The sequence below is a fragment of the Pelodiscus sinensis genome, chromosome 4 (assembly GCF_049634645.1).
Source record: "Pelodiscus sinensis isolate JC-2024 chromosome 4, ASM4963464v1, whole genome shotgun sequence".
In the NCBI taxonomy this organism is placed as follows: domain Eukaryota; kingdom Metazoa; phylum Chordata; order Testudines; family Trionychidae; genus Pelodiscus; species Pelodiscus sinensis.
Genome location: NC_134714.1, coordinates 22,438,431 through 22,465,309, shown reverse-complemented (window position 1 = coordinate 22,465,309; position 26,879 = coordinate 22,438,431). Strand labels below are relative to the sequence as shown.

At 41.9% G+C, this 26,879-nt stretch overlaps 1 protein-coding gene across 4 annotated transcripts in view; it reads left to right on the top strand.

Moving 5' to 3' along the window:
* The window catches only part of PPP2R5C (protein phosphatase 2 regulatory subunit B'gamma), a 187,862-nt gene extending 161,468 nt beyond the window's left edge, over window positions 1–26,394 (top strand). For 2 of the 4 annotated variants that reach the window (XM_014571983.3, XM_006119992.4), the window contains 5 exons: window positions 4,552–4,679; window positions 8,442–8,543; window positions 11,194–11,266; window positions 14,994–15,110; window positions 23,513–26,394. In XM_014571983.3, the coding sequence (XP_014427469.1) occupies window positions 4,552–4,679; window positions 8,442–8,543; window positions 11,194–11,266; window positions 14,994–15,110; window positions 23,513–23,644 (552 nt within the window). In that variant the 3' untranslated portion in view covers window positions 23,645–26,394. The remainder of the gene's footprint in view (window positions 1–4,551; window positions 4,680–8,441; window positions 8,544–11,193; window positions 11,267–14,993; window positions 15,111–23,512) is intronic. The other 2 variants (XM_075926558.1, XM_006119994.4) reach the window with 1 other exon arrangement.
* Window positions 26,395–26,879: the final 485 nt, after the last annotated feature.

The following is a 26,879-nucleotide window of genomic DNA, read 5'->3' as shown; positions in this document are numbered from 1 at the left end:
CTGGGCAAGATGCAGCCCAGGGGCCAGATCCAGCCCACCTAACCCTTTGATTCAGCCCGCAGACTGCATGTGTTCACTTTCTATTTATAGCACATTTCCAGGCAGCAGGATCTATTTGAATGACACATGGCTCCCAGTCACGAAGCTACACCAGCAGGGGTCGGAGCTGTGAGCCTTTTAAGTAGCTGCAGCAGTCCCAGGTGGCTGCCAGGCTGGGTAGTGACTGACCTCGGAGTCCTTTGCTAGGTTTTTAATTCAAAGCCTCTGGCCACAGACAATTCTGGGGAAGGGAGGAGCTAGTCCCTAGCCCCACACCCTTCTTAAGTGTAGAACTGGCCAGTAAGTGGCTCCCCTGCAAAAATTATTGCGCTCCCCTTCCCTAGGCTATGTGGGAAATGACACCAGCAAAGTCCTCCCCCCAGAGTGAATAGAAGTTGCTTCCTTGAGCTACTACAGTAAAACTCCGATGGTCCGGCATCTGACGGTCCGGCACTCCTAATGGTCCGGCACCATCAGGAACCCGGAAGTGCTCCGGGCGGCCGGACCATTGGAGCTGCTCTGCCCCCAGCTTTCCCTATTCAGCCGCTGCTAAAACTGACAAGCGGCTGACTCCAGAAAGTCCGAGCTGCTCTGCCCCAGGCTTCAGTGGCTGATTCCAGGATCAGTTTCAGCAGCAGCTGACTTGGGGACACCTGGGGTAGAGCAGCTGGGGTGCTGCCAGGTTGGTCCCCGCAGTGCCGAGGTGTGGCGCCGCTGCGGGGACCAACCCGGCAGCGCCCCAGCTGCTTTGTCCCAGGCGTCCAGATTCAGCCGCTGTTGAAACTGACCAGCGGCTGACTCCAGGAAGCCCGTGGCAGAGCAGCTCTGCCTCGGGCTTCCTGGAGTCAGCCGCTGATCAGTATCAGCAGCGTCTGACTTGGGGACACCTGGGGCAGAGCAGCTGGGGTGCTGCGGGTTGGTCCCGTAGCGCCGAGGAGCGGCGCTGCGGGACCAACCCAACAGCACCCCAGCTGCTCTGCCCCAGGCGTCCCCAAGATCGGCTGGGGTGCTGCCGGGTTGGTCTCGCCGCGCCAAGGGTCGGCGCTACCGAACCAGCCCGGCAGCACTCCAGCTGCTCTGTCCCAGGCGTCTCCGATTCAACCGCTGCTGGTCAGTTTCAGCAGCGGCTGAATCAGGGACGCCTGGGGCAGAGCTAGACTATCGGAAGGGGGGGCTATGAGGGGTCTGGGGTGGCATCTCCCCCCACCCCAGACCCCTCATAGCCCCCCCTTCCGATAGTCCGGCATATCTGATAATCTGGCACCCCCTGGGTCCCAAAGATGCCGGATTATCAGAAGTTTACTGTACCTACTTATAGATCCCTTCATTTGGGACATAGCCCTATAGTCTTAGTCAGGAGCAGGCAATAATTTTCACAGGGGGGTCATTTCATGAATTTTGGTACGTGGTCACAGGCTGGCTCCATTCCCTCCCCCTGAAAAATGGGTGGGGCCTTAGGTGGAAAGGGTGGGGCTGCAGCTACAGAGAGAGTGTGTGTGAATGTGAGAGAGAGACTGTATGTGAGAGACAGACTTTGTGAAGCTGTGTGGTACAGAGGCAGTGTTTCACAGATGGGTGTGTGAGACAGTGACACAATGTGTGAGAGCTGGCTGCTGTTGGGTAAGTTTGAGAGAAGCCATGCTCTGTCTCTTTAAGACCGGGAAACCTGACCGTCTCTGTCTCTCCCTTCCCTCAGTCTGCAGAGTTGAAGTATGGGGGGTGAGAGAATGAGAACGAGCACTGGAATTTTAGAAACAGTGCACTGCCTCTCAAGACAGGAACGCCTTTGAGTCGTCATTCATGCTTCAGATTGGAGCAGCTGCATTGTGTATCTCCTTCTCCATGACCTCTGCTTTGCAGAGATGGGGTACAGGGGCAGGACCAGACCCAGACTTTAGCACTCCCCTTTCCCTTCCACCTCCATCCCCTGCTCTGTAAGGCTAGCAGGAGAATCCTAGGTGCATCTCGACTGCAGGCTGGAGCAAGGTGGAGGAGGGGCAGCTGAACACACACTGTGGCTGTAAGTTTGCATGCTCTGCTAATCAACTGGGTGAACCAGAGAGAAAAGCTTCTTGATCCAGATCCTGGGCCTGATTTTGCCCACCTCTGGTGTAGGCAGCCAGTCGCAACAATAATAGAGTCCAAAGGAGCAGAGCCCTACTAGACCTGTAAGTTCTGAAAGTGTGTAGTGGTTGAAGAATGCACTTCCTATGGAACATGCCCACTGAGTAGTCCCCTCTCAAAGTCACTCTTCTCTCTTGTTGTCTGGAGTATTCCACTCTCCTGCAGCCTGTTCACTAATCTTTGCCTGGGCTTCCTAGGTCATTTTAATACACTTTTGAAGTCAGAGCATGCTCTGCGGGTCTGGAGTAGAGATGTAAGCAACAAGCATATGCTTATCAGGTAGTCGAGTAGTGACCCAACTAGTAGCTTCCTTCCCCCCCTCCCCGTTGCTGCCTCTTAAAAGCTGGTTCCCCCCTTACTGTCTCCAAGGGGGGCAAAAGAGGCAGAGGCGTAGCGGGGACCTGGCACAAGCCCCTTAAATGTATTAAGAGCCACCTGGTAGCTGTTAATACTTTTTAAAAGCAGATGCACAGCAGGATGGGGGGGACCGGGCGCAAGCCGGGAATCAGCTGATTCTTGTCTTACACCCGGTCCCCAGCTACTCCTCTGCCTTTTAAATATATTAAGATCCTGGTGGCTCTTAATACATTTAAAAGATAGAGCTACAGCGGGGTTAGCTCCCAGGTGTCCCTCTGGAGTGCTCAGCCCATGATCCACCAGTCACAGGCGAGAAGTCGAGTCTGAGCTGAAGAGAGGACAGACACAGCAGATGCTATCCCAAGAGTCAAGGTGTGTCACTCAGATAGTGCCCCTCCAAGCCATCACTCCAATCCCCAAGGTAAGAGGATGCTGCAATGGGCGGGAGTCACTTGCTATTCCCCTTCTTGATGGTGGCTGTGGGTGACGTCTCCATTGCAGACAGCCAGAGCTGGAATTCCTTCAGCTCCAAGAAGGATCCTGAGACTGAGTCCAGGCTCCCTGTTGAGCTCTGGCAGGGTCCTCAGCAAGTAGACCAACCAAATTCATGAATGGTAAAACCAATGAGTAGTTTTGAAAAACAACACTCTTAAGTTACTACACATCTGAAGATGAAATAGAGTATGACTACAGGGGCTCAGTTTGTCCGAGCAAGGCTGTTATTACGCCCAGTGATTTTGATGATAGTGTAAATTGTCATATTTGGTACCCACAAACTCAGGATCCTGATAATAGACGACAATGGATAGATGCAATAGAACAACACAAGACTGAATCTGGATATGGATAGAGCCAACACTATGGCTCCATGGAGTCTCTTGGTATAAGTTTATGATCAAAGAACAGAGATTCAAGTGATAGAGAATGAGAATATTGAAGAGAAATGGTTACCGGTAAAACAAAATCATAACACTTTTTCTGGAGATTAAATTTAGCTAGCCAGTTCTTTGAGTGCTTGCTTATGTCCATTTAGAAGCACGTGTACTGTCACCAGTGAATTTTCCCTCTTTGGTATCTGGTCCAGCTGTAGCACCCTCTGGTACCATATGCTCACAGTATAAGGGACATGGCTAGCTGTGCATACTCTGTTCCTTTTCTGCCCATGTTGCTAGAACAGCTCCTCTTGCTTCAGCAAGGCATTTGTTCAGTGATTATACTCCAATTTAGTTATATTTAGCCTTACTTTTAACAGAGAGATAGTATTCATGTATATAATTAGACAACCCTCCCCCTTTAGTTAACAAGGGCTTCCTTCACTTGTAGGGTTGGGCGTACCCCCGTATCTGGGCTTCAAACCTTTTGCCTCCTGCAGCAAGCTTATTCTGGTGAGCAACTCACACTCAAGTTGTCTGGAGTGTCTGGGAGATGTTCTTGTATAAGAATGTTGCCAAATCTGTCAGGATTTCAAGCCTCATACAAAGAACCAAGGACTATCCTAATAGAAGCAGCACTTGGACTAGCATGAGAGCTTAGCCAATTGGATGTGGCTCTGAGCACCTCAGCTTCAGTGCAGAGCACCCCTCTGGCACCACATGTTTCTTGGCACAATTTCTCCATCTCTGGTATTGAGAAATAAACATAAAAAGCAATGGCTGAGGGGATGCTATCCAGTACCATGGAAAGACAAACAAGGCGAGGGCAGCAGAGTATGTCTTGTTTTGGGCCAGTCCTTCACCCCAAGTCTGCTAGCAGCACCATCAATTCTGCCCTGCTTGTGAGTACTGTTGAGTCCAATTTAGGACAGGGTAATCATTTAACCAGTTAACTGTTTTAACTGGTATGTTCATCCATAGTTCTAATCCAGATTGAAAAGTAAACCATAACTTTGAATGTCTTGATGGTGATTTTTAAAATAGTTTGGTACTTAAGTTATTTTATTTCCTAATTTTAGTTCTGTTTAGCAAACTTTATGGTATGTAAATGCTAACTGCAAGGTAGATAAAGTAGTGTGCTTATCTTCATGTCTTTCAGGTGGCAGAACGAGCGCTATACTACTGGAATAATGAGTATATTATGAGTCTAATCAGTGACAATGCAGCAAAGATTTTGCCCATTATGTTTCCATCCTTGTACAGAAATTCAAAGACACATTGGAACAAGTAAGAGACTCTTGTACAAATAATATCTTGGTTAATATATTTAACGGACTTTCTAAATGTTCTTATTGTTACTTATCTGACAGTACTGAACTTTAATTTCAGTTAGGATTAAAATGCTTTGTGTTTGTGAATTGCGCATTGTAGCTTTAGTAAAATCATTCATAGTAGCACTATTTCTCCCAAGATCTTAACAGTGTGAATGGAGATGAGGAAGGTCAAGTGTCACACCACTGTCAGAGAACCCAGGAAATGAATTTGAGAGATTGGTCTTGTTCCTGTAAAAAGTCTGTTTTAGATTTTCTCCTTTTATTTTTGATTACTTATATTAAATAAATTTATATTGTGTAATAGTCTAGTGGTTACTTGACACATATTTGTTAGTTGACCTCTAAACTTTGACTCATTTTTCCACTGATAATTATTCATATTAAAATCCTCTTATTCTTCCTTTTTTCTTCGTCCCTTTCTCTGCATTTGTCTCCTGTTTTCTTTCTGTCTACATATCTCCTTTGATTTTCCCTTTCCAGCTACACAATAGCATTGTACTCAAAGTACTCCTAATTAGCTCCATTCTGCAGCTGCTTCAGCTATACAATAACTTTGTTTGAGCTACTATGCCAAGAGCTGGTGATATGGTTGTTCCATAGCTCATTGCTATGGAGTGACAGCTATTGATTGGTTGGCCAGTGATGCCAGATCAATCTGCTAGAAACTGCAGTGAAAGATATTCTGAGGGAAATGTATTCAGTAATTGGATACAGGTACTGATATGTTGATTTTAAAAATACAATGTGGATTACTTTGAAAAGAAAAACTAATCCTAAAAAAGATTTATGTTGTGAATAGTAAATATGGGTTACTTTCAGTTGTTTTTTCCTCACTTTTTATGGCCATCCATTCATTCTATCCTGAGCATGAGTAAAGTTATGAAATCTAGTAATCTCAGGCTCACTGTGTAGCCCACATGCATAATGCAAATTAACTCTGTAACTGATTTTGTTTCTGATCTGGTGATCAGTAACTATAATAGATTACTTTAATACAGTAAACTTTAATTCTCCAAGTGCTTACTCACGTCGATTTCATTGTAGATGTGCACACTAGGGATGTTAAATTTCAATTTAATCAGCTAATCAAGTAGTCGATGGAATTCCCATCAATTAATTGATAAGGGAGCCTCTCACTGTCCCGCTGCACTTCTCCTTTTGAAATGTACAAGAGCCATCCGTGGGCAGCTCTTGTACATTTCAAAGAGAGAGGAACAGCAGTCAGGACCCCGCGTGAGTGGGACTGCTTCCGTCCCTGCTTGTGCTATTTCCCCTGCTGTGCCTCTGCCTTCCGTATTCCCTCATGGAGACGGTGTTGGGGGGGAAACTGGCTTTTAAGACAGCTCCCCCCAGCATCAACTCCTGTCCCCCCCCCCCCTTGGTACCTCTGATACAGAGGCAGAAATTGGGGGGAGCGACTAGTCGAGTACTGACTATGCTTATCAGGTAATTAACTAGTCACTTACATCCCTAGTGCACACACACACATTCTTGGCCATCTGGAGATTTTTGCCTTAGTGGTATTCATAGGACCAGCTGTGTTGCCCCCTTTGAGTGCTGTGCTCATGTGCTGGTATAGCAGACATGCCGGCCCTCTCAATTTCTTCTTACCATCTGTGGTGCTCAATTGAGTGCTTTTCCTTGCTTGTCAAGGGCTAGCAGTTTCTCATCTTCGACTGTGTTCCTTAAGGCCTTGTATATAGTTATCCTTAGTAGTTTATTAATTGTTAGTAGTTAAGAGCCCAGCAGGGACTCTGCCACCAGTGGTGTCAGTGCTGTTCTCAAACCTAGCAAATCCTGTAACAGGCCTTTCCCTGTTAGTGACCCCCTACAGCAGCTGTCTCAAGTGCCTGGGGAGGTGCACATTAAAGAGAGATTTCAGAGGTAGCCATGTTAGTCTTTTTGATTCAGCAAAAACAACAAGGCACCTTAGAAACTATTTTTTTATGGCATAAGCTTTTGTGAGTTGATGTTACAGGTGCATGAAGTGAAAGAAACTAACGGGGATACAGAGAGCAGAGTGTTACATCAGAGTTAATTAAGTCAGGGTGGGTGTGGATAAGAAGGGGAGAATACCTAAAGTGTAAAATTACTTATTTTAATGAGAGCTCCCAGCTGTGGAGAACCTGCCTCTCTTCAGAGCCTAGCCATGAGGTACTCGGCAGCCCAGACCCCAGCACCCACAAAGCCTTAACTGCCCCCTTCCTCTTTACTATTATGCAGTGGAACATGATGTGGTGCAGCCCTGTCCATTCTGACTTTTTGTCAGAGCTGAGCTTCCCAGGCCCTCTCCTGTGCCTGGGAAAATAGGATCAAGCAGAGTGTGCAGGCTCTAGCCCAAAGAGACTAGGTGCTCTTCTCTCTGAGCTTGAACAAAATGCAGGACAATGTAGTGCTACATTGTCCTGCATTTTTTGCTTCAGCTACCCCAGACTAACACCGCTACATTTCTATCTCTGAGCTTGGGCTTTTTAGAGTCCAGTGGCCCCTACTGGTGGCCAGTAGCTCTGCAGTCCCAATTCTGCATTATGCATTAGCTCAGAATTCCCTCAGGCATAGTTTTAAAGAGCCCTGCTGTTATTGTGATTTGTTATTTTATTTATTTCTACCACTGTGTACATTTGTGGTTATGTTTTCAGAATTGTTTTACATTATGCTGGCATCTCTATATTCATATAGAAATATTTCCAGAATTTCAGTTAACAGTATAAATTTATGTTTATAGTGAGATCTATAATCGTTTTATTTTTTTCTAATAATGCTATTTGTTTAAAATTGTATCAATTTTTAAATTTCTAAAACAATCCTATATTGATACACAATGTTATATAAAGGAGAATTAGAACCTCTAAAGAACATTTTGCAGTAACAAGTGGCACATACTGCTCTAGAGTAAGTAAACTATATTTGAAGCTGCTTAAAACATTTAATGATTTTGAATTTGCATTAACCATACTTGTAGCTAAAATAAAACTTCATTAACTAGTTTTGTCTTCATGTATTATAAAATAACTAGCCAATTAGCCCATCATATGACATGATTTTAAGGTCTCTCCTCCACGTCGGTCTTCTCTCCTGAGCCTCCGGTCTCTCACTCCGTGTTTCTCTCTCGCCTCCTCTCTCTCTCTCTTCTCCTCCCCCTCCTGCCTCTTACTTGAGGGACCGCAGAGCCCAAACGGCTGTTTGGGCACCGCGCTTCCAGTGCTGCATGGGGAGCATGGAGCCCAAATGGTCGCTTGTGCCACTTGCTCCCACGCGGCAGCCCGGCTGAGTGGTGCAGAAGTCAACCAAGCCCCACTGCGGGAGGCGAAGGGGGGTGGGGCGGTGATGTTCACAGCCAGGGGCGGGGCCTAGTACCGCTGTCATGCCGCACGTCACCGCCCTGCCCCTTCACCTCCTGCCATGGCACTCGGCTGATTTCTGTGCCGCTCAGCCAGGCTTCCACAGGGGAGCAAGCAGAGCAAGCAGCCGTTTGGGCTCCCCCACGGCGGCCTGGCTGAGCAGCGCAGAAGTCAGCTGAAGGCCATGGCGGGAGGTGAAGGACATGACTCGGGCAACAGCGCCGCCCAGAGGGAACAGCCAGCATTTCAGCGTTAGTCAGACATTGGGCTACTATATATATGATGTAATTTTCCAGTTGTGTAAGTTATTGGCTTATGTTGACCTGAGCAAAGTTTAAAGTACTGTGAGTTTAAATCTGAAGTTTTCCTTATAGGACAATACATGGCTTGATATACAATGCTCTGAAACTCTTCATGGAGATGAACCAAAAACTGTTTGATGACTGCACACAACAATTTAAAGCAGAAAAACTGAAGTAAGTTTCATATTAAAGTTTCATATTAAACTTTCTACAACAACCTGTTCAGAGAATTTTCATTGTTTACTTTGAAAAGTTACTCTTACTTCAAAAAAAGTTATGCCTGTTTTATTCAACACACAAATCTGAAAATTCACATGGTGAGACTCTTTTGCGTCTCAGTATGTATGAACTATGAAATGTGTTTTAAAATTAAATGTTTAAAATAGTAGTTCTAACCTAATACTGCTGCTGGCATCAATCTTTTGGCAAAATCATTGTTGTGACACTACCAGTCTCATAGTCCAATGGAAGAAAATAACTAGTTTAAATCTTGCTTTTATTTTAGACAACATTATTTTCTATCTGTCCCCTGTATCCCACACGCAAATATTTTTTCAGAATCTTCCAGCATTGTTTTGTGGAGCATGTGCATATATGTAAAAGACATTATTGTATTTTGTCATAAACGCAATGATGAATGTGATATGATTGTTTTAATATGTTGTAGCACACTCTTTGCAACCAAGGAGAAAGCAAGAGATTCCTTTATTTGATAGACTGAGCAGTACTGGGAACTTATTAAATAAATTATTGATAAATAGAAAGAAATATAGCATGGTCAGATAAACAGAGCAGAGATTTGGAAACTTGAACTTTTCAAAGTTTTGTTCCCAAATGTACAACTGACTTGTATGGTGTTTGAATCACTTCTCTCTACTTTAACTTCCACATTTATTTAAATGGGTATAGTAAGTGTACCCAGGTTGACAGGGTGATGGTTTGAGGCATAAATAATTGCTTGTAACGTGGCTCAGAACCTGATTAAAAGAACTGTAGAAATAAATACTATTGTTGGTTGTTCTGTTTCAACATAGGAATATTTATGGGTTTGAGCAGATGTTGACTGGAATCATGGTTTTTAGTTTCAAAGTGAAATGACCACAATTTCTTCCTGTAGCAGTCTTTAAGAACCGGCCAACATACAGTTTTGTAGTGGTTTAACTGTATTTGTTTGAGATCAGTGCAGCACACACTGTAGGATATATGAGCAGCCGAGTGAGTGGGCTGCATGACCCAGTGGTGGGCAGTCCGTGTACCACGGGGATTCCACCTGCAGCTAGTGCACCATCTGTTTGCCACACCTCCCCCATGAGCCTCTGGCTCACTGGGGCATTGAAGCCCTACACTTCCTGCTCTTCCACCTCCCTCACAGTACTTTCAAAGCACAATGAATCTGCTGATTCACACTCTGCCCTGCTCCTCATCCTCCTTCCAAGAGCTTGAATAGCTACCAGCCACATATATAGGTGCTTATGCTGGTGTATATACATTATTCCTGTAAATGTAAGTGAAAGTGAGCTAGAACATGTAGTATGAAATAAATTTAAAAGTATTCTAGCAAAGTGATGAAAATATTCATTTTTAGCGTCTATGATATATGAAAAGGACTGAGGTTTTTATATGCTATTTTTTGTTTAAAAAAATGTTATTTGTATATTAGAAAATAGTGTATTTGGGTTTTTTTCCTTTAGTGCAGCAGAAATCCTGAGCAACTGAAGGAGAGATTTTTGCTCATTAATTACAAGTAATTGGAGGATGGAGGTATTGATCTAACACAACTACTTGAGAGGACACACTCTTAAATATTTAAAGCTCCCACTCTTAAATATTTAAAACCATATGAAGGCTGAGAGACCTCCCACTGCAGAGTTGAAAACTTGGCCCCACTAAAGTCAACTGAAATGTTGCCATTGACTTCAGCAGAGCCAGAATTTTACACCAATTTTTTGACCTCGGATCTGTTCATCTAATCCTGATTTTTTCTGAGGTAGAAGAGAAGCTGAAAAAAGTTTCCCTTTTCAAAGATCATTTTGGCCTTTTTTACACCACAAGAAAGTCATAAAAGTACAAACTTATTCCCTCCCCCCATGGTTTGCAAGTCTCCTTGAAAGGTACATATCTCAAACAAGTTTAGACAACTTGTTTCCCTTGAGTTGTAATGTCAGTCAGTTTATTGTACAGGCTTAACCTTCCTGGTACAGCACCCTTTGGACTGAATGGTGCTGCATGAGGGATTTTGCCAGACCAGGGGAGGTAATTTCTGGGCCCCCTGCTGCCACCCCCCTGCCCATCCTGCCCCCAGCCCTCCTCCTTCCCCCCCCCCCCCCGGCCCCCCTCCTCAGGCCTCCTGGCTCCTCCCGCAGCCCAGCTCAGCTGTGCAGCAGGCTTTCCTGGCTCTTGGCCCCCCTCCACTGTACTGCATTGGGGTCCAGCCCCTCACGCCCTCCACCATGCCGGGACATGTTGGCCAGACCAACAAATTCCAGTTTATAGGGGGTGCAACCTGTAATTAAGTGTCCTTATTTTTGTGAGATGCTTCTCTCTCTCTCTCTCTCTCTCTCTCTCTCTCTTATTGTTGCCCTGAAATCACAACTTTTTTTTTTCTCTCCCCCCCCCCCCCCCCCAGTTTTGGTCTCAAACACCTAGCAGTGTGTATGGTTTACATATGTATAGGGACAAGCCGTCCATCAAAAACTGGTACTTTGAACTGTTTGAAGATGTATCTAAATAGGTGAACTAGCCTGTTTAAGAATAGTAAATGAGTTACTTATAAATTCACCTAGTTTATTGTAACCTCTGTTGTTTTTCAATTTTCTTTTTTCAGAGAGAAGCTAAAATCGAAGGAAAGAGAAGAAGCATGGGTTAAAATAGAAAATCTAGCCAAATCAAATCCCCAGGTATTTAGAAAAGATTAACATAGTCATGTTAAAACTTCTAGGTTTTTGTTAAATATCAGTGGAGGAACCGACATCTCTCTTATCCTGGAAATAAAACAGTTTCTCTAATACTGTATATGGAAAATCTGCAATAAAATGCTTTTAAAATTTGTAACCTTTCTCTCGTGCAAGTGCTTATTTTGCAAACAAGAATTTCAGACAAGCCTGATCTAGAGTACCTTTTCCTTTCTCTTTTTTATATAAAATATTTCTGTAGAATTGTGTTCTGAAAAGTCATTGTTCAGAGTTGCATAAACAGAGTTTAATGTCGGTTTCTATTGAAAATCTTTATATTGTAAACAAAAGCTTAAACTAAAAAAGGAATGCTGGGAATTGGGAGTGTTCTCTACTAAAAGTAGAATGTCTGTCTAGCAGGAACTTGTGATGTCAGATTTTTTTATTCTGCCATGCTGAGTGAATTAAAGCACTGTTGCATGTCCCTGTCTGTTGTATCCACCTAGCGCTTAGTTTGTGCAGTGGATGTTGTGGGTGAACATGCACATCAAGATGAGCTTTCAGCTAAAAGGAAAACCACCAGTATATGTTTTTCTGAAAGAACAAAAACATTATCTTAAGAATTAACAGGTTATTCTGAAACGGATTTATTCGTGTTCTATGCTTTGTGGTGTTCCTATACTGATATTAGTTCCATTTATTAAAAGTCAAATTTCTGGATTTCAATCATGCCAAGGTTTGCTATTGGCAAAAATAAAAAATCTTTATAGATAAAGTTTTTATAAACTCTAAAGGTTTATGGCTGAGTTCAAATGTCTGAGTGTTCTAATGGCTGCACTGTGTGACCAGTTTAATAGTAAAATATGCAGCTATCTCTTTCTAACCAAAAGACATTTTAGAATTACTTTTTCTGATTGACTTCTTGGGAGTGTGGGTGTTACAGAGGAATCTTACCTAACATGGTTATAGAAAATATTTAGTCATTTAAATTGGACATTTTATCAATAGGTCAACTGAGTGAAACTAAATGCATTGTAACTTTACATAAAAGATGTATGTTGAAAGTAGAAAAATTTAAAACTGTGCAACAAAACATACATTATTTAAGTAAACAGATTTTTACTGAATGTACTTTTTGATTAGTGCCATAGGCAATTTTGATTAATATTTGCAAATAATATTTGCAACAGTATATTCTTGTTCAAAATATGTTCATTCTTTCGTACAAATGATAAGCAGTAGTGCCTTGCTAAATAACCATTCTGATTTATTCATATTGATATAGTAAAATAATGTAGTAATACAAATGTGAATCTAAGTTTTCCTATTCTTCAAAAATCATTGTGTAACTATGTACATTTTCTAAAACTGAATAACATTAACCTACAGTACTTTACATAGTCTCAGAGGGGTAGCCATGTTAGTCTGTAACTTCAAAGAAATGAGTAATCCTGTAGCACCTTAGAGATTAACAAAAATATATAGCATCATGAGCTCTCGTGAACAAAACCCACTTTATTCTGCTCATCTGAGGAAGTGGGTTTTGCCCATGAAAAGCTCATGATACTAACTATATATATAGTTAGTATCTAAGGTACTATCGGACTACTCTTTAACGTTTGCTTCAGTGATTAAAAAAGAATATAACCAATAAGTTAAATTTAAAAACACAAATTAATTTTGATACTTAAGAAACTATATACAGCATGTCTGCATGCTCTAAGTGCCTTTTGGGGAGATGTCCAAAATTTCTTTCAACATCTATATCTAGTTATCAGTCTTCTAGTATTTGTTTTTACATTCCTAATTTTTAATACTAATTGTTGACAAATATTTCTAATTCTGCTCCTTATGTAAAAATAAAAAAGTGGAACATATTTTTAATTGTAATCATTGTGACTACAACAATTACATTTTTATACTTTTTTTTTAATTTTTCTGCTTTGTATCAAGTTTGAAATCAGCTACATATGTTAAGTTACCATTACATGCAATTACTAAAATAACTGTAGAAAATTGTGGAAAAATCTTACTAGGTTTTAAAATTGTGTATACAGGCAGTCCCCGGGTTACGTACAAGATAGGGACTGTAGGTTTGTTCTTAAGTTGAATCTGTATGTAAGTCGGAACTGGCGTCCAGATTCAGACACTGCTGAAACTGACCGCCAGTTCTGACTTACATACAGAATCAACTTAAGAACCCCAGGCGTCCCCAAGTCAGCTGCTGCTGAAACTGATCAGCAGCTGATTCTAGGAAGCCTGGGGCAGAGCAACTCTGCCTGGGGCTTCCTGTAGTCAGCGCTGGTCAGTTTTAGCAGAAGCTGACTTGGGGACGCCTGGGGCAGAGCAGCTGGGGTGCTACTGGACCAACCCAGCAGCACCCCATCTGCTCTGCCCCAGGCGTCCTGATTCAGCCGCTGCTGAAATTGACCAGCAGCGGCTGAATCAGGACCTGGGGCAGAGCAGCTGGGGTGCTGCCGGGTTGGTCCAGTAGTGCCCACGGGCGCTGCAGGACCAATCGGCAGCGCCCCAGCTGCTCTGCCCCAGAGTCCAAAACAAAAGCCTGGTCTGCTGGGGGGGGGGGGAGCACACTAGCTGCGCCCCCCCCCCCCAGCAGACCAGGGACACGGGGAGCAGAGCCGCAGCGGCAGCAGGGTGCCGCGCCTCTGAGGCTTTGCTCTGGCAAAGCCTCAGAGGTGCAGGACCCCCCCGCGGCTGCGGCTTCAGTCCGGGTGCCTGTGGTCTGCTGGGGACCGTCCCCAGCAGACCACAGGCACCGGGTCTCAAGGGGCAGCAGCAGCGGTTCCCGCGCTTCTGAGGCTTTGCTCTGGCAAAGCCTCAGAAGCGCGGGAACCCGCCCGGTGCCCCTGGTCTGCTGGAGACGGTCTCCAGCAGACCAGGGGCACCGGAGCAGCTTACGAACGGGGCTTTCTCGCCCCGACTTCCGGGGCAGAAAGCTCCGTTCGTAAGTGCGGATCCGACATAAGTCGGATCCGCGTAAGTCGGGGACTGCCTGTATCTATGCCTCTCTCTCAGCAATTTTTTTCTTTGTTGATCTTAACAATATTTCTAGATCATCCAATTAAAGATAAAAAGTGTAATGATCAGGATCTCTGCAAACTAGTGCTCTATGTTAAAGTTTAGGTTCTGTAAAGTTTAATTTGACAGGTTTTTTTAGTCAGCAAAGGTGCTGTATTTCTTGTTTTATATTTTTGAAAGAGAAGTACTTATACTTGTCCTTGTATTGTGAAATTATACCATTGGAAAATGTAGTCTCTTTTTAATATTGAGTTTTGTCTTTACAAATACAAACTTGCTCCTCCAACCAAAACCATTATATATTTCTATTGTACTGATCAGAAAACATTTGACAGTGTGTCTAATGCAATTTAAATTAAATTTAGCAGAAAAAATTAAATTAAATGAGCACTGGCAATTTAGAATTTTATCCTTCCATTTTTAGAATTTAGGTTCACCCATGTTCCTTTTATTTTAGTTAAATTGTATATTTAAATATTGTTTTTCTGCCAAAACTAAAGTAATGAAAACTCAGTTTTTATCTTTCCATCATACTTCAGTTCTGGGAGTATAATTAATTTATTTTTTGACCATTAAAACAAATTATACTGAAGCTAGTCTAAAATTAAGTCTTGCCAACTAAATTCTCTGATTTACTCTTACTATATAGTTATTGCTAACAATGACTATATTTTAATAATTTGCATTTTATTAGTATTCAACATGTAGTGACACCAGTGTGCTGAATAGTCCTGTTGCAATGGAAACAGATGGACCTTTAATTGAAGATTTACAGATGCTAAAAAAAACAGTGAAAGAAGAGGCGTGTCAGGTAAAAACATATGAAAAAAATAAACTTGTTCTCTACAAACTTAATTACAAATCCCTAAATATTAAGCCATTTACCTTTTCTAAAAACAGCACTACCTGTTAACCCTAGGGTTGCCAGATGTCCGGTTTTTGAACCGGACAGTCCAGTATTTGAGTTTTCTGTCCAGGAAACAAATTGAGAAAATACCGGACATATAAATGTCCAGTATTTTCCAATTAGTAAGTTTTATTATTATCATGAGTATCAGTACATAGTTGTGTACTGCCTGGCTGGTAGACACGCTCACACTGCGTGAGCGAGTCTACCAGCCAGGCAGTACGCAACTACACAGTAGAGGAGGAGGCGGGGCCGGGGCGGGATGGAATCCCCAGGGCCAGTCTCATCCATGCGCCCCGCCGGGATCATGCATGGGACAGGCAGCGCCCCGGGATCTGCGTGCGCCCAGGCCATCCCCGCTTCCTGCCACTTCTCCCCACCCCGGCCAGCCCCGCTCCCCCCAACTCCCTTCCAGCCAGCCCTGCTTCCCGCCGGCTGGCTCCTTCCCCCAATCTCCCCCAGCCAGCCCTGCTCCCCCCCCAATCCCCTCCCAGCCAGCCCTGCTCCCCTCCCAGCTGGGTTCCCCCCACCCCTGATCTGAGATCAAGCGTGTCTGGTATTTTTTTCAAACCATCTGGTAACCCTAGTTAACCCTAGAAATCATTTTCAGTAGTATTTTCATATTTTTTTTATCCATGCTCTCCTGCAATACTCAGCAAAAAAATAGTAGCCAGAAATATAAAAATTCGAACTCTTAATGCCTGCTTTCTACTGCGTGTTTTGTGATATCTTCTACAAAAGGTTTATATTTCTGTTTGTACAGTGAGTAAAAGGATGGCCAGGGTATGACAAGTTTTTCCCTCTACCTCAGCTTTTTTGCACAAAGGAGATGTAAGAAGTCTAGTCAGACTTAGTGATTACCTACATAATTGTAATATCCTTCTATGAAGTACACTTCCTTAAGTTTGTTCATATCACTCAGCTTAATTTAATCTTTTGCTGCTGTTGCAAATTCTAATATTGGCAGTTTGGCTAATCATCTACTTTTGTGTCCCATTTCACATTTTTGCAGAAGACTATTTCAGGGTAACTGGCAGTTTCTTGATTTCTGAGTCTGCCTATAGATGTGGATATGGGGGAGACACTGCTCTAGTTTTGATATCCTACTTATAGATGAGTATATGTTGTCTGTGTTGATTCTTTTACATGTCAGTTGGCTGCGAGATTTTGTTGAATCATTTGCGCATTACTGGTGAAGATGGATGGGTCTGCACTTGTCAGGGTCACCTCTTGTGTACATTGTATATTTGAGGCTGTTAAGAAACTTAGTGAGGAGACATGTTCAGTTTCATGGGACTTCCACCAGGCAAGCTAATTCAAACTGGCTTCAAGGAACTAGGTTTGCGGATCTATAGATCTTATCCACTTCACAAGTATATGTAAGGCATTACACACAGCAAATATTTTTTTCCATTTTGTAGGCAGGCATGTCAAAGACAGGGCTAGGCCAGGAGATGCCTCATTCCTTCTTCATTGTGGAAGAGAGCTCTATGGTTACTTTCATTGTCACACCTAGAAACCCCATGCAGGGTTGTAGCTCTATTGTGTTCAGCTCTGAACAAACAGCAAAAGTCAAAATTCAAATTCCAAAGAGGCAGCAGTGAACCCTATACATCATAACTCACCAGCCCTTCTGTCCACCTTCCTCATATCTTCAGCTGCTTTTATACTTCCCTCCTGCCCCCTTTTAAATACAGAATGTGGGATTTGCAGGGAAAGTTGCCAGACAGGTAAAGCTGGTCAGTATGCTACAGGAGACACTTCTCCCTCTGACAAAGCTCCTATGGCTTACCAGAGAGGAGGCCTGATCTGATTAATCTTACCATGTTTGCCAACTTGGATTATCACTGTAACCCAGGCCTGGGCAAAATACGGCTGCGGGCAACATCCGGCCCACCAAGCCACCAGATCCAGCCCATGGAGGCAGCAGGGATCCCCAGGCAGGCTCCCCAGCTTGCCCTACATGCCAGGCAGAAACACAGCTTCAGGGCTCCCTTTCTGTTTTAAAACTGGAAGGGAGGGGGGAAGTTTTAGGAGCCGTCCCACCCCCAGCACATTCCCATTGGCCGGTTTCTGGCAGAAACCAGCCAATGCGAGCTGCTTGTTGGAGTAAGAGCCAGCCAAGAAGATCCACGCCCCCTGTCCTCCACTCAGTTATTCATGAAGCACGTGGCCAGGCAGGCTGGGAAACATTTTAAGTCTGCAGGCAGGCTGGCTAGTTTAATAGCTGGCAAGTAAGTCTCTTGGCCACAGCCTTCTTCTGGCACCTCAGCCCTTTCCTGCCCTAACTCTCTGCCCTTCCCCCCCCCCCCCCACTCAACATACCCAAACTCTCTGTCCCCCATCTTACACCTGTACCCCCTCCCAGATCTGGGAACCCAATCTCCTGCCCCAAATCACAATCCCCTCCTACCCTAGGTCACATCCCAAAACCCTGCACTCCAGTCCCCTGCCCTAGGTCACAACAGCCTGCTTCATCCCAACTCTCTCCCAGATCCCAGTCTTCTTCCCTTACCCCCAAGCTCCCTTCTGCACCTAACCCCCGTCCCAGACCTCGCATCTCCTCCATTAATATCATGGAAGAGTGCGGCCCTCAACCACTTTCCAAAATCTTAGAGTGCTCCCCCATCAAAAATTATTGCCCACTCCTGCTATAAACCTTTAACATGTAAGAGAAAGTTGGAGGGTGGCATAAAGGCAGTTAAGTTGATGGGCTGCCAACAGCTTTTTTTGAGAACCAGGGAAGCAGTCAGATCAATAGGATAAGTGAGTCATGGAGAGAAGATGATGAAGGCTGGGGAGTGAGTCTGAGTGACAGAATCAGGGAGGAGAAGTTGTGAAGCAGAAATAATTGGTGGACATATCAAATGTTGTCTTGTATTTTCGCTCACAAATTACCATCTTTAATGTTTCAGTAGGTCGGTGCCCTGTGAAAAATGTTTGTGACTTTGGAACTGTTAGAGGGGGCTGAAAAAGCAGTAGTGATTTTAAAACAGTTGCCTTCTCGTTGGTGTTTAGAACAGAGTGAGATGGTCTTGTTGTTAAGCCTCTGGACTGAGACTCAGAGAAGATCTCATGATGGAAAGCAATCTAGTTGGGAATTATTTTCTGGCTGACCTAGAGGAAGAGCGTCATTCTTCAAATTTTGGAAGTTGAAGACAGGCTGTGATAATAAAGTATTTGATTTCTATAAATTGAGAAATCTGTTCAGTGTCTGTCTTATAGGATATGAAAGTGACAAAAGTCTTAGGACATCTAGACAGGCTTCTAGGGAGTGCTGGGGAGCAATCTGTGGTTATGGTACATATTAGTACCAGTAATCCAAGGAGGTCTTGGAAGTCTAAATTTAGATTGCTAAGAAGAAAGCTTCAGGTCCAGAGCTTCCGTGATAGCTTTCTCTGAAATGCTTCCATTTCCATATGTGAAGCTAGCTGGACAAGGGAATTTCAATGTCTCAATAAATGGATAAAACAAGGATTTAAAGTAGAGGTGGGGAACCTTTTTTGGGCTGCTGACCCACAGAAAAATCAGTCATGAGCTACACACAAGTGAGAACCAAAAATAAAAAGCCCTCCCTGACATGGCCACTAAGTAAGAAGGAGAAAGACACTCCCTACATTCCCCTTGCACACCAGATCCTATGCAGGCCAGTCTAGTAGATTTTGTGTGTTCCAGCTCCATGGTGGGGCAGTGGGGAGCCTGAAGCATCAGTGCAGACTCCCCAATGCTGGGGGGGGGGGAAGCCCTGAGTCCCATGGATTGGATATAGGCAAGTTGGGGGCTGCATCCGGCCCCTTGGCCTTAGGTTCCCCACCAATAATTTAAAGAGGAGAGTTTCAGGAATTCAGGGTACATTGAGTACCTATTTTAAAAAGGCACGGAGAGATTTAATTAAACTAACTTTACTAAAGTAGAACCGAACCTCTGGTGCACACAATGAATAAAGTTTTGGAGACTTGTTTATACTAGGAGCTTAGGAAAAGCTGATCGCTGCCACGGACATCTGTTAGGAATATCCGTAATACAAATGTATCTAGCAAAGGTTAGGGCAGAGAGAACAATCAACCTACAGCAAGGACAGGTTGAGATCACAGAAGTAAATTCTGTTCAAATCAACAAGGACTTAGACTAGGGATTCTAATAAAAATAGGCATATGATCAATAATTTTCTATAAGCATGTGTATATATAATAAATGCAAGAAGCTTAAAATAAAATACATGAAATAGAATGCCTGGCAGTAGAAAAAAGCCTTAACACTTCAGATAACCATTTATATGTGGAATGACAGAAAATTAACAGGAAACTGTCATACCTGATTTTAAACTATATAAAAAATATAAATCAGGTTAAAGAGGTGGGGGAAGTTGCATTATATCCAAATCTGGGGATATATTTGGTTTTGAGGGAACTGCATTGTAATATCTGTACAGATAAAAATTCCAAATCTTAAGAATACAAATATTTTAGTAGGGTTATGCTGTACACGCACAAGGGGGAAAAACACAGTCTAAATATAAAGCAAGAGACAGAAGATGGAAGTGGATGGAAAGCTACAAGGAGATAAACTATTGCTCAGTATGTCAAGCAGTGGTATCAGCACACCAGCAACTTAACTGTTGTCAGGCTTTTCGTGGGCATGGCACAGGAGAGTTGTAATGACAGATTTTGAAGGAAAACAATAATATGGCTTTGCAGATGTTTTCAAGGAGTTCTTCACAAGCATGAGGGGCAGCACAAGAGAAAGCATGATTGTGCTTGTCTAAAAATGTGTAAGTGAGCATTGAAGAATCATGGACCAACTGGAAGTAGGCCTTGCAATATCAATAGTGAATGCAAAATGGTAGTTAGAGTGGAGATAAGTCATTAAATGCCTTGAAAGTGAAAACAAATTGCTTATGTTTGAGCTCATAGAGAAATGGGAGCTAATGTAGAGATGCAATGAGAGAGATGAGGTAGTCAAAGTCATGGACCAGGAAAATTATCTTTGCAGCAGCATTCCAAATGGATACAGGTAGGGAAAGGCTGTATTTGTCAAGATCAGAAAAAAAGATGTTGCCTTAATTGAGATATGAGATAATGAGATCCTGGACTACAGTTTTAGTTGTGTGGATGAATAGGATGGGCCATGTCTTAGAGTTGTTCTGCAGAAAGACTGTAAGATTTAGATGTAGCTTCAATGTGAAAATTTAGAGAGATTAGTGTCAAAGGTGAAGCCTCACTTATGGTCTTGAGTGATGGATAGAATGAGAGCCATATTCACAGTGATCAAGAAAAGTAGTAGGAGAATGGGTTTGTGGAGGAAAGAGAGAAGAATAATGAAAGGAATGAATGAATGCAAAGAAAATCAGGAGATGTGGGTTTAATGAGTCAAATGGAAAGGTTTGTGATGGAGAGCAGATGAGAAAATTGTGTGTCTATGAGAGGAAAGAGTTGTAAGAGGGAAAGGAGGATGAGAAAGCAAGATGGGGTAGAGAGAAGATCACATTGTATTTTGTCATTTTCACTTGGAAAAAATTGGTGAAATTATGTAAGGAGAGAGAGGTAGAGGTAGGAAATATGGAAACATTTGAGGAGTGAGTAAAATATGGTAAAAACATGGCTTGGATTGCATGGGTTCCAGTAAATTTTGAGAAGTAGATTTGTAACAAGAATGGTGGTAGAACTGAATGAAAAGAAAATAAATTTATTGTAGAGGAATTCAGCCTAATTACAGGATTAGGCTCCACAGGTTGATAGCAGGAGAGGAAGAAGTGGATGTTGGGCTGTAGAGTTGGGTTCTGCAAATGAAAAGTATGATCTGCTGATCTACTAGAATTCTTTGAACAAGCCAGTGCAGTAGTCGATGAACAAGACTCAGTCGACATAACTTATTCTGGCTTTCAAAAAGTCTTTGACTAAATACTTAGTAAAAAACTATTGAAAAAACTAAGTACAGGCAGTCCCCGAGTTACGCGGATCCGACTTATGTCGGATCCGCAGTTACAAACGGGGCCCTTCCTCTCCCTGGTCTCCAGCAGACCAGGGAGAGGAAGCAAAGCGGCGGAACACGCGGGCAGCGGACAGGGCTGTCCGCTGCCCACACGCTCCGCGGCTTGGCTCTGCTTTGCCCCCCCGTCCCCCTGGTCTGCAGACCGGGGGGGGGGGGGGGGGGGCAAAGCAGAGCCAAGCCGCGGAGCGCGCGGCCAGCTGACAGCCCAGACCAGAGGGACAGGGAGCAAAGCAGAGCAAAGCCACAGAGCCCAAGGGCAGCAGGACAGCCACGGCGCGTCTGGGCTGTCCCGCTGCCCCCGTGCTCCACGGCTTTGCTCCGGACACCTGTGGTACAGCAGCTGGGGCGCTGCCAGTTGGTCCCGTAGCGCCGCTCTGGGCGCTACTGGACCAACCGGGCAGCACCCCAGCTGCTCTGCCCCAGGCGTCCTGATTCAGCCACTGCTGGTCAGTTTCAGCAGCGGCTGAATCAGGACACCTGGGGCAGAGCAGCTTGGGTTCTGCTGGGTTGGTCCAGTAGCGCCGAGGAGCGGTGGCGCTACTGGACCAACCCAGCAGCACCCCAGCTGCTCTGCCCCAGGCATCCCCAAGTCAGCCGCTGCTGAAACTGACCAGTGGCTGACTACAGGAAGCCCCTGCCCCGGGCTTCCTGGAATCAGCCGCTGATCAGTTTCAGCAGCAGCTGACTTGGGGATGCCTGGGGTTTTTAAGTTGAATCTGTATGTAAGTCAGAACTGGCATCCAGATTCAGCCGCTGTTGAAACTGATCAGTTTCAGCAGCGGCTGAATCTGGACACCAGTTCCGACTTACATACAGATTCAACTTAAGAACAAACCTACAGTCCCTATCTTGTACGTAACCCGGGGACTGCCTGTAGTTTGAGAGGCAAACCATTATCATGGATCAGAATTGCTGGTACAAACAATAGAAAGTTGGAATAAATGGTCAATTTTTATCATGACAGTGTTAACTGCAGAGTGCTTAAGGCTCTGGGCTATGTCTGGTGATGGTCATTTGATTTATTAATTGAGGAATGGGGTGAGCAGTGATTGTGAGATGGCAAAATTTGCATATGGCAGTTTAGTTAAGTAAGACTGAGAAGCTATAGCACAGACTTAGGTAAAGGATTCAAAATTGACAAATTTAAAGTGAAGGAATACTTTTAACTATTCTCATACCTTACTATATTCTGGGTAGCTGTAACAAATCAGGAAAAAACAGCATTTTTGAGGACAGCTCAAGGAAAACCTTTGTTCAATATCCCACCATTTGTCAAAAAATCAAACAAAATACAGGATGCATAAGGAATGGTGGAATGGAGATTATAATAATGCTGTTCTACAAATCAAAAACATTCCCTTATCTAAAATATTGTATTCAGCTCTTTAAAAATGAGTGGTCCTGTGGCACCTTAGAGACTAACAATACACTATATCATGAGCTTTCATGGGTAAAACCCACCTCATCAAATGATAGAAATGTAGCCGTGTTAGTCTTGGGTAGCTGAAGCAAAATGCAGGACAATGTAGCACTTTAAAGACTAACAAGATGGTTTGGCCCACGAAAGCTCATCATCTAATAAACCATCTTGTTAGTCTTTAAAGTGCTACATTCTCATCAAATGAGTTACAGAATCCAGAGTATGTATAACAGCAAAAGTAGTTACCTGTCAATTGTAACACCAGTGTTAATTATGCTAATTGAGTCAGGCTGGATGTGTCCCATTCATAGCTTTTGATGTGTAAATGTGAATATCAGAAGCGGGGGAAATTGCCTTTGTAGTGTGTTAACAAAATAGTATCTTTATTCAAGCCCAAATTGATAGTGTTGAACTTGCAGAACTTGTCTTTAAAAGGACACATCAGAATTAGCAAAGGTTCAGAGATGTGCAATGAAAATTATTAGAAGCATGGAAAAACTCTCATGAAGACAGATTGAGACAGTGTTCTGTGGGGAGAAGACTTAAGGATATACAAAATAAATGATATGGAGAAGGTAGATCAGCAACTGTATCATACAGAAGCAAAGGAAATAATTTGATAAGATAATCAGATTTTACTAATAAAGCTTTAAATATTTTATATGGACTTGTTACAAAGCTATATTTGATCTTCTCTTTTTTGCTTAACAAAGTAGTCTCAAGTCTGAAAACAATGTGTGGGTAGTTGACATAGGGAGGAAATATGGCAAACAATAATGCAAATTTTAATCTTCTTCCTAAAGTAAATGTACGTAGGAACACAAAGATTCTTGAATAATAGTTTGTATTTTGCAAATTACTTCTTTTGGCCAACTGTTTTGCATTTTTATTTCAGGCACCAAGAGATCAGAAAAAGGATCGTCCTCTTATGCGACGCAAGTCAGAACTGCCTCAGGATATATACACCATGAAAGCCTTGGAATCCCATTGCAGAGCTGATGAGCTAATATCACACGATGGGCATTAGACTATTACAGTGTAATATTATTTTGGAGGAAAACTTTTTTCTGGACTCAGTTCCTCAGTAGAGAACTTACTTTTTTGTGCCATACCAATCAGTTACACAAAAAGTCTAAACTTTCTTCAACCCAGTTCTGTAGGCAATAACTTAATACAGTATGCAGCTCAAGATTAGTAGTTCAAACAATGGTAAATTACTTGATTCCATATGCAGAACCATGGGTTGACTAGTATTAGATGGCCACATTTTTCTGGTGGTAGTGATGTCATAGTACCAGCTAGTTGGTAACATGCATCCTTTTATAGAAGTACTTGGGAAAATAACATTCTGTAAGTTATTTTCACCAAAATTGAAGTCAATTCAATGACTACTAGTTGATACTATGGTAACACTGTTTTCAAAAGCAAAATGCTTCAGATTTAAGTATTACATGGTTTTTCTAAGACTTCTCAACTTTGAAATTATTTCCATGTTGTCTTGTAATATACCAGCAGTTTTGAAAATACACAATTCTTTATTTTCCTGTTATAAAATACAACTTACAAAATGGTAACTTCATGACAATCCTCAATCACAATTGCTTTCTAAGAGTTCTGTAAATTGTTTTTTTCCTTAGGATAAAGACATATATTTACCATGTCCTAGTACTTTACATGTATTTAAAGCCATATTTTCCAGTCTTTCATATGTAATACAGCACCAGTATTCCAGAAGTCAACTGGTAGAAGAATTGTTTCCTAAAATGAAAATTTATCTACCTTGACTGGGAATAAACTGAATATAAAAACATTTATATTTCAATTTTCATTCCTTGTTTTCAGTTTAGCAAAACACTGTTTCTCTCTTATCTGAGCTTTTAATACTCAGCATTTTTTTCTTGGGCTCTGAGAGTTCAATATTCTGTGGCAGATATCATGATACCTTTTAAGTTGCATTAGTCTTTTCCGACAAACATTGTTGCCTTTCAGTGAAACACAACACCAATAGCTTGTATTATAAAGTAAAACAGGTAAAAGATATGAGTTTAAGAGCTGATAAATCAACAGTGACTTAGTTTTATGTGAATATATTTTTTTGTGTTGTAAAGAGCACATATATTACAAATACACCTCAGAAGTAAAATGAAAATCTGAGTTGCTGATGATCTTCAAATGCTGCTATATAGTCCACAAGATTACTTGCATGTAATGAGCTTTTTGTTGTAGATGGAAAAGCACGGGAGGAAAATCTTTAAACATATAGTGCTTTGTCTTCAATATTTGATTTCTCTCAGGGTGGCCAGTATTTTGACTTTCTTATCCTGCTTAAGAGCTGTTTGAGATGTGTTCTGCTATTCTAAATGGGTAACTAGTTTCTTTTGTCTCTGGCAGTAACATAATATTACAATGTTTAATGTCTTGCATAAAATGATAAAAATGTGGCTTCTTTAAAATAGTTTGTTTTATTTTTTAAAGAAGAGGTCTCCTGCATCCATAAAAATATTGTGCAAAGCAGACATTCACAGTAACATTGTGCAGCTATCATTCCTGCTGTCTGTTGGTAGCATTGAAAATATGATTTCTAATATTTATTACATTGTGTATTGGGAAAAAAAGTTAATTTTGATGGATCGAAATTATTGGTAAAACAAAACAAAAATAAATAAATTGAAAGACCACCTGGAGCTTCAAGTGGAAAAATCCACTGTGTGAGAGAACACTTCCTGTTAAACTTGAAAGAATATGCTTTACCATTATGATAAACTATATTAAAACAGTTTAAAGATGCCTTCCCCTTTTGAGGGGAAAAAGGGTGCTTTTTTAATTGTATAAAGCAATGTCTATGTATTTTGATATACCATTGTTTGAACTTCCATCTTTAGCTGGTAGATTATCAAATAATTTGATTTTGGGTGTTGAGTATGTTTGTGGAAGAGATTTCTGGAAAGGAGTACTCTTATTTTACCCTAGGAAAAAAACTTGTATATCAATGTTTGATTGTGTAATGCTCAACGTATAAGAACATCTTTTACTGTCCAGATTTTATTTCTGTTCTTTATTGAAGATAAACACTCACCAAAAAAGCGGGAAATACATTTTTTTTAATAAAAGTTTGTCAGAAATTCACATTTGAGGTTTTGGGCCATAGAATATTTGCCTAGACAGTATTCCAAAAATTATCAGCACTGATTGCTTGGCTTGTTTGTTACAATTTATATATTTTGTATAGTCATGTACTAAACTACTCTAAAACTTCTACATCCAAAATAAAAAGAAAAAATAAAGTAGAATTTTGGTGGCTGTTGTTCTTCATAAAGTTCTGTGTTTGACACCTTTCCGTGTTCTCCAAAATTACATCTGTACATCAGGAATGTCAAAAGTAATATTACAAGTGTCTTTTAGTGTGGCTTTAGTATGGCTTTATTTTAATATTGTATATACATTGTACTTTGTTTTATGGTAATAAGTAATAAAAATGTAGACTTCATATTTTGTACAGAATGGTTCTATGTACAGAATAAAAAGTTCCTAAAAACAGCAAAAATAGGTAAGTGGCACAATTATTTTTCTTTAGACAATATCTGTACCTTTGTTTTAGTGACATGTTAAGTTCAAATGTACCTACATGTTTTTAACATATTGTAATTCAGATTTTTTGTTCTGACATTGTTTATGAAGAACAACTTCATACACCTGCCATTTATTATGCTCTTATCTAATTTTAAAATCCTAAAAATGGTGTATTATATGGACTAAATAAAGAACATGTGAATTTTACTTTCTTATCATGAAACTAAATTAAGCACAGAATCTTCTGGTGAGTGTGCAGATTACCACTGGTTTAAGTCAGCCAAAACTTTAAGAAAATAGAACGTTTCAAAGAATAATATTGCAATACAGTGTTGGTGCCTTTGTGAAAGTTACAAGTAAACTTTTGATAAGTCTTAGAAATAAATCAGTATCATGTTATGATTATTCTCTATCATAAATAACCTTAACTTGTAGTACAGCTATCAAGTACTGCATTAACACAAAATATTTTGAAGAATACTTCAAACCATCCTACAAATACCAAAGAAAACATGTTATCTTCCACGTTTAAAAAAAAAACCCTTGAAATATGTATCTTTTGGAAGGATTTCCAGCAAAGCAGCAGCAGCAAAATGTAAGGCTTCCCAGCAAGACAGAAATGGAGAGAACAGCATCAGATCACATTCTCCAGGCATCCTCCAATCAAATGTTTATAGTTATGTAAACAAAAA